This window comes from Myzus persicae, unplaced genomic scaffold, assembly GCF_001856785.1.
Source record: "Myzus persicae strain clone G006 unplaced genomic scaffold, MPER_G0061.0, whole genome shotgun sequence".
NCBI classification, from domain to species: Eukaryota; Metazoa; Arthropoda; class Insecta; order Hemiptera; family Aphididae; genus Myzus; species Myzus persicae.
In genome coordinates, this window is record NW_019101460.1 from 895,952 (window position 1) to 904,478 (window position 8,527).

The window sequence follows — 8,527 nt, forward strand, 5'->3', positions numbered from 1 at the left end:
CTGGCGAAGACAGAGGAGTTTCAAGGGGTTTCAGATGGTTTGTTTTTTTTTTTGGTGGGGGGAGCTAAAACCCTACTATAATATTATCGAACAAGCTTAAGGGACCTCCTTACTACTGGGTTCTAAGGAAAATTGTATAGGCAACTTCTTATACATTCAGCAATTAGCCTTGTCGTTGATTACTGATGAGTAATAGTAACCCGCATTGTACCAACTAAAAAAAAAAGCAGCACAGAGGATCCGATGGATCACGTGACTTGGTGAAATATTTGGATAAAACATACGTTAATGGAGCATACAGACGTATTGGCCAAGGGAATTCATTACAATTCTGAAAAGCACTACTTTTTCCACCTGAAATGTGAAATGTATACGAAAGTACTTCACCATAACATCAAGCTTATAAATAGCCAAACTGAAGGTTTCAATATTAGATTTTCGAAATTGGTAAGCCATAAGCACCCTTCTATTTGGAATCTCATTAAGAAAATGACACTGGAAGTTGTAATTGATGAGACAAAAATTCAGCAACGGTTATTAGGCATTGTCCGACCAAAAAAAAAAAAATCTTAAGAAGTATGAAAAAATGCAATTTAAACAAAAAAAATGATGTGAAGAGTATAGGGATAAGCAACGTGATCTACCAAATTTTTTATTAGCTATATGCCTATACATCATACTGCAAGGTTGAAATTATAAATTATATTATGATAAATTTATGTTTTATATTAACGCAATACTTATTGATGCAATATGCATTTAATTTTATATTTTAAATGTTATATTAACTTATTGGGTAAGTATACATTTTTTACAATTTTACCAACAATAAACGTGACTTATAATATTATTATATTCACTAATACCCTATTTACTACCCTACTTATAATATTTTATATTTGGAGCTATCGCGTAATATATTTTTTAAATTAATTAATTTTTGCAAAATAGAATATATTATTTTAAGTCTGTGGTGTTAGGAAAAAAATGAACTATACTGCATATTGCCATCGCCATGATAATGGTTTTTTGCTATACTTATACCTGTACCCATGGTTTTATTCCTAGATTCAAAAATGCTAAATACGCCACTTGTACAAATGTACAGTGTCTCTAATCTCTATACCACGATTTGAGACAGTTTCTTCTCCAAACTACTATTTCAGATCGTCTTCTATACGTATCTTTACCAAGAAAACGATTATCTTTAGGAGCGACTCGATGTCATAACAAGGTGGAGGTAGACGTCAGACCCAAACGATAGTACTGAGGTAGTACTAGTGGTAAGTAGTCCGTAGCTCCTTGTAGTACACACTACACACAACACACCATGACTAGTGGCGAGTACACGCTACGCACATTCCACGTCGTCCGTATATAGTATCAGCTGGTGTCGCCGTCGCGCGGCCATTTATGATTTATCACTTTTCTATTGGAACTTGGAACTCGAGCAGTGGCAGTCGAGCCTCAGTCGTCACTCGTCAGTCGTCAGCACTCACCAGTCGTTACTCAATATTCAGTCGTCAGTCAGACTCGCTATATATACATATATATATATATATATATATATATACGAAACTTAGTTAATTGTCGGTAGTCTCGTCTCCTCGCAATTCGCTGTTAAGGTCGTTATTGCTTATATTTTGTTCGTCGTCCCATCACCGACGTTATAAGCCACGCGGTCGGTTTCAGCAACACTTTGAAATATGGAGGTAAGTAAATTTAGTTATGACTTAACCCACTACATCGGTCTATCAGTATAGCAGATAAACCGAAGCTAGCCTGTAATGGAGCACATACAACAAAATTTAAGTATGAGTAAAAAATAATCTAAAATCGAGTGAGGTTATATTATTTGATTAATTACTGGGGTCCTTCAACCACTTCTCTTCCCAAGAATTTTCCTTACACTATAACCACCAGAGATCACAATGGTAAATAAATCTCTACTGATTGGTTACACACTTATCTTAAATTTAAGTTTTTTTGTGACTCAAATCGTGTTTAAAACGTGTATTGTTCTATGAATGGTTTCGAGGGTACTTGATCGTTTTAGTCTTTATCAGATTTTATATATTTTATACATTTGTGCATAACATTTATAGATCCAGTGTGTGTATAGTAATGCCCGGTGTTAGCGTTTGAGATGATTGAGTTAAAAGTTTTTGTTTGAGAGTACCAATAATACTTGATTTTTTTTCGAATAGTATGACTTCTGACTAGTCTAGATCACCTTGTGCCCTCTGTACATGTTAACCCTGAAACATTTATCGTACGTCCTAGACAAAAAACTTGTTATGTATAACATCTTCCAGCATATTTATATATACCGTGTACCCTTGTTTAATTTTCAAAAAGTAAAATTATACATGTATGTACCTGATAGTTTTATTATTGGTGTGAATAGACCCTTATAAATGTACCTTATGACTAACACTGTTTTTTCTCTCACCCAAGTACCAAGTTAAATATTATGTACTTGATCAACAATACAATTTTATCCAACCTTCATAACAGCTTATTTGTTGATTGTACTACCTACCCATCAGTTAAGCCTAAAAGAACTAGATGCTGTCATGAACATAAATCATAACCTGTTTTCTCTTAATGCAATGTATAATTTATATTATTGCAAGTGTTTTACAATAACATTTGACATTTTTAATATTATAAAAAAATAAACAAATTAATATTCTTTTAAAGTGTGATATGCAAATGATCATTTTTATAATTTAATTTATAGCTTTACATTAAATTGACTGCTAATAGAGATAAATATTAATAGATCGTCATTAAGCAAAGATTTGTGAATATAATTTATAGAATTTGCAGTATGAAATTGAATAGTTATATATTTATATTTTACTAATTATTTATGAAGTTAGCTAATTAATTGATTAATTAATCAAACAATTATAGGTAGTTGTAATTTTTTACCCTATTTAACTAAGTAGGTACTTAAAAGTTATATTACCTTCCCACGTGAATTATCACACAGCACCCTGAATATTATTTTTATAGTGAGCATTTGTTTATCATTTTACAACAATATTTCAAATTGCTCAGTATTATTTTTTATTGTATACAGAAATAATACTATTCTTCATTTTTGTTTATTTATTATTTAAGAAGAAATTGTGCCTTACTCAATAAGGGGCCACAAACAATATTAGGTACTTAAAAATTATATCTAATGTCAATATATTTCAATGCAATCTTTTGAGTTAGTAAAACTATAATATTTTTGTAGTTTTATTTCAAATGAATCATAATCATTTAAATGTATTTCTTCGTAATATATTGTAATGCATGTCAACAGACTGACAAGCCATGTTATATAGGTTGCTTTTTCTCTTTACGCCACTACCCATGTACTTTGCAAATACTCATATTTTTTTATATGAGCTTCCAGTAACAACTGGTTCTATATGTCTATGACTAATATTTGCAACAATATACAATAAGCCAGATTGTAGTAATTAAATTTGTGTTTATATTGTAGTTGAAAAAAATAGATAGTATGTAGGTACCTACACCTACATAGTACTAAAATAATATTATACATTTTGTATAGTGATAAATATTTGTAATTGTCTATTTTAGAAACTTCTAAGTAAACTTTTTAAACTTTTTATTTTTCTAGATTGAAATTGTAACAACAACTGACAAGAATATTGGAAAAATTAAAGTAAGAATTATTTTTAACAATATTTCATACTAAAAGCTTGTATTATGTATTTATATCCCCTATGTGTAATTTATGTCAATGAAGGTATAAAAACTCAATTCCTCATTATTTATGTAACTTATTTTTCAAAATAGTTTTAGTAGGTAAATCGTATGAAGAATTCTTTAACTATGATTTTTTAATCTGTTTTGTCATGTTATCTGATATGTTTTAAAAATCTCATGTTGAGTATTTTTTTTACATTTCTTAGTCGATTAACATTATTTAAGTTTGATCTAGGAATAAAAAAAAGGGGACAAAAAACACAAAATATGCACTCATACAAAAAAAATGTTATACAAGTAAAAATTAAATATCTACTCATGATTTTAAAAGTGATAAATAAAAAGCATTAAATATTGTTAGATTATCACGTATGAGGTATTGTTTGATTGATTTAACATTTAACCTAGATATTACATATTTTTGATTGAGTGCTACAAAGTTAGTAAATTATGGGTATTAACATAACAGTTATTAGTTATAACCTTTATAAAGAATGTTACACATAGGAACAATTCTATAAAATCAAAATAGAAAACACATAATATGTATTAACTTAATATAATGTAATAAATAATTTTAATAACATAAACTAATGAAAATAATAACTAGATTAGTAATAAATAGCCCTATATGTTTTGTTTTGTTTTGTTTTCCATAATATATTTATTCAGATTCAAATTACTAATTGTCAATTTTTTTATTTTTTATTTTATACCTTCTTACTTTAGTATTTGAAATTATTATTTTGGAATTGATTAATTTCTTTACCAAGCTTGTTCATTAATATTCAAATGAAAAATGTTATTCCATGTCCTTGATAAATGTCTTATAATTTATTCAGTGTGCCTACTTGAATTAACATTTTTGTGCTTAGTAATATTTTACTAAACAATAATTTATAAAATATACAATATATACAGGTACTTATCAAATATGAATGATTAATAACTTTCTAAAAATTCATAATAACATTGATTTTCATTTACCATAATTAATATATTTGAACTTGAGTTAGGTTAGAACTTGAGTTTCTATGAAGTGTTTTAGACAGCAATAAAAATAAATATTTTTTTTAATCTATAGTTAAAATTGTTTAGATAAAATTTTTAAATTGCAATTTTTTATTTTAGTGATTTTACATTATATCCATTTTTGGAACTAAATAAAATAAATGATAATGGAGATTTATTTTTACAAATTTATTCAATTCTCAAATTTAAACTTGAAAAAATTAATTTTTTAACATTATTGAACAAAAGATAGTTTTATTACTTGTAAATAATGATAATAACTTGGGTTGTTAATCGGTAAATTATACGTCAAAATGTAATATAATAATAATAAAATAATAATAGTAGTAGTGGTGCTATAGTATTACAGATATTATCTTATTACTAATTTTAAAGAAATTTATTTATTTAAGTTAATGTTTATCAATAACTTCAAGGTATTGTTGACAAGAGATATTTTATCTATAAAATTTAAATTTAATGTGTTTTCTCAGGTTACAGATGCTTCTCAGATTAGTGATATTAAGAAAAGCATTAGTAAAGTAAAGTCTGCTTTATATCCAGACAGACAATCGATCAGACTTGAAGCTAGAGGAAAAACTTTAAAAGATACCGACAGAGTTAAAGATTTAGGTTAGTACGGAAAAGTCAAATGTTTAGCTTAAGTAAATTTCTCTTAAGAATACTAGACCTCACCGAACCTCACCGAGAAAACTCGTGTGGAAGCTCAGGTTTATTAAATTACAGTAGAGTAATTTTTAGTGATACAGGTGTATAGTAAGTAATTGGTTTTAATACAAAATTATGTACATAAATATAATCAAATTCAAGGTATTAGGTACAATGAAGAAACATTTCAATCAATACTAACACTATAGCCTGTCTCCTGGCACTTATAAATAATGTTCTTATTCAGTAGATAATAATTACTTATTGAATAATACCTGTAATATTTTAGAAGTAACAAATTGTATTAATAGGTACTTACTTTTTTCTAGGATTAAAAAATGGATCGAAACTTTATGTTAAAGACTTGGGCCCTCAAATTGGATGGTCTACTGTATTTATGGCAGAATATGCTGGACCCATATTTGTATATTTAATATTTTATTTAAGACCTAGTCTGATTTATGGGGCAGCAGCTGGTCAAAAAATGTCACAAGTTGCTGAGTAAGTCCTTATATTTTAATATTATAAGAATTATTTCAATTATCAGGTTGTCCTACCAAGTTAAAATAGTTTTTAAATATGTTTTTATGTGTAAGGTAGTTATTTACCTATTAGATAGGTACCAAAAAGGGTAAAAACAGTGTTGTACAAGTTGTGTTATAGCTAGTGTGAAATTAATTGTGATTGCTGGGATACATGGCATTGGTGCCTATCGGGATTCTATTTCTTAAATTGTTTGCTTATAGTTTGCTTGGTGAGAAATTTTTTTACTTCAGTAATAATTAGGGCAATCGGAATAAAAATCCCTAGAAAAAAAATCCCCAGACTACAATATTACTCACAAACACATGCAAATACTTTAACAAATATTTTTTTAAACTCTAATTAGTGTAATTACTAACATTATTAATATTTAATTACAAATATATACTTATAGTGTAGTAATATATACTTAAAATGTAGAAAAAGTTCAATTTTTATAGATAAGGATTAAAAATTTAAAATGTTACGTTCCTTAAATATTATAATATTTTGACTATAATGTAAATAAAATATTATTAGTAAGTGTTTGTATTAGTTTTACTTTATACAGATGAAATATCTAAAATATTATAAAATTAAAATCATTATCAAACACTAGTTAATGAATGTAGATTAATCAATGTTTCTCAAAGAAAAAAATAATCAGTTATCAATTATACTACACTACAATAGGTAACATTTTAAGTTCTTAATTCTTATATTGTATATAATATTATCAAAGTGTCATAGAAAATAACCTCAAGTAATGTAAAATAAAATTATTTCAACTTATTTTTACAGAATTATACTTAATATTGCAGTATTATAAAACACAATAACACACACGTGTTCCATAACCCTACAGTAACCCAACAGTCCCAAAAACCCTACAGTACCACAACCTACAGCTAATGGCCTCAGTTGCCGAAGCTTAAGATCAATAAAACAAAAAAAAAAAAAAACACAATATTATTAGTATAAACTTTATACTAATAATATTAAATAATAAATATTAATAATGATGGTAATTAGTGCTAAAAAAAATATTTGTTCAATAATTTGCATGTGTTAGTGAGTAATATTGTAGTCAGGTGATTTTTTTGCTTAGGTCAGGGATTTTTTTTCAGGGGATTTTGGATTTTTATTCCGCAATTCATTAATTAGGTTACCAATGCCCACTGTCTAGCTGTATCAGTTAATATTGCCTTAAGTATACTGATACCTTATCAGTGACATATAATCCAAAAATAATTTTATGTTAACAAAAATTGTATTCGACTTTCAATAATTATATATCATTAACTCATCATACAATTTTGTTAGCAAATATAGTTATAAATAATGTTTTAATAGATTTTATATCACATATTTAAACATGTTTACGTTTTTAAAAACCTAAAACTAAGTATTTAAACCTGGCTATTTTTACTATCAAAAAAATGGCTTATCATCGAGAATTGGTGATTTTCCAAGTCTATGTTCATTTCATTCTTATTCTTATAATTTTAATTATTATTTTTGTTTTCTTAGAGTTGCTGCTTACTGTTGGTCATTCCATTATATAAAGCGTGTGCTTGAAACATTGTTTGTTCATCGTTTCTCTCATAACACAATGCCAATAATGAATCTATTTAAAAACTGTACATATTACTGGTGTTTTACTGCTTTTGTTTCATACTTTGTTAGCCATCCATTGTATACTCCACCATGTACAGTTCAATTTTACTTTGGTCTTGGTACTTTTATTGTAAGTATTAAAATTAAATTAAATTTGTAGTGTCATGTGAATAATTAAATAAACATTTTATACAATATTACAGTTTTGTGAATTGGGAAACTTAAGTATTCACATTGCACTGCGAAATCTTCGTCCACCGGGTACCAAAGTCAGGCGTATCCCTGTTCCTACTATAAATCCTTTTACACTTCTTTTTAATTTTGTTTCTTGCCCTAACTACACTTATGAGGTTGGTAGTTGGATTGGATTTACCATAATGACATCTTCATTTTCAGGTAATTATTTAATATTACATTGTTGATAAAAAATTATTTTTATGTAATTTTTTTTTAGCTGGAATATTCACTATTGCTGGACTTTACCAAATGGCGGTATGGGCTCTTGGCAAACACAGAAACTATAATAAAGAATTTTCTGATTACCCAAAATATAGAAAGTCAATCATACCATTTTTACTTTAATTTGTACTGAATGTTTTAAATAAGTTTTTTCTAGGACTGAATATGGTGGGTGTATATTTTTTATGGGTTTTCCGGTTTGTATCTTCAATCTTAAGGATATTATATTAGTATATTATGTTTAAAATTTACTATTGTACATTTTATAACTTTTAATTAAAATACAAATAATTGATCAAATTTTGTACAACTGATATTTGTAAAATTGTTGTAATAAATTCACAGCCACTATTAATTATTTCATAATATAATAATGTATATTATTTTTCAAGTCATTTTGTATACTTAGATATTATACATTGAAAGTTTAGCTTATCGCCAGTGATTGGACTCACATAATATAATTTAAGTATCACTTAACAGATCACCAGTATGAGTTTTTTTAGATTGGGACAAA

At 27.1% G+C, this 8,527-nt stretch overlaps 1 protein-coding gene across 1 annotated transcript; it reads left to right on the top strand.

The window, feature by feature from the left end:
• Positions 1–1,376: 1,376 nt before the first annotated feature.
• On the top strand, positions 1,377–8,141 carry LOC111029194 (probable very-long-chain enoyl-CoA reductase art-1). The gene is made up of 7 exons (XM_022308107.1): positions 1,377–1,712; positions 3,644–3,688; positions 5,238–5,376; positions 5,742–5,913; positions 7,465–7,681; positions 7,755–7,947; positions 8,006–8,141. The coding sequence occupies exons 1-7, from the start codon at positions 1,707–1,709 to the stop codon at positions 8,131–8,133; spliced, it is 900 nt and encodes a 299-aa protein (XP_022163799.1). The 5' UTR covers positions 1,377–1,706; the 3' UTR covers positions 8,134–8,141.
• The last annotated feature ends 386 nt before the right edge of the window (positions 8,142–8,527 follow it).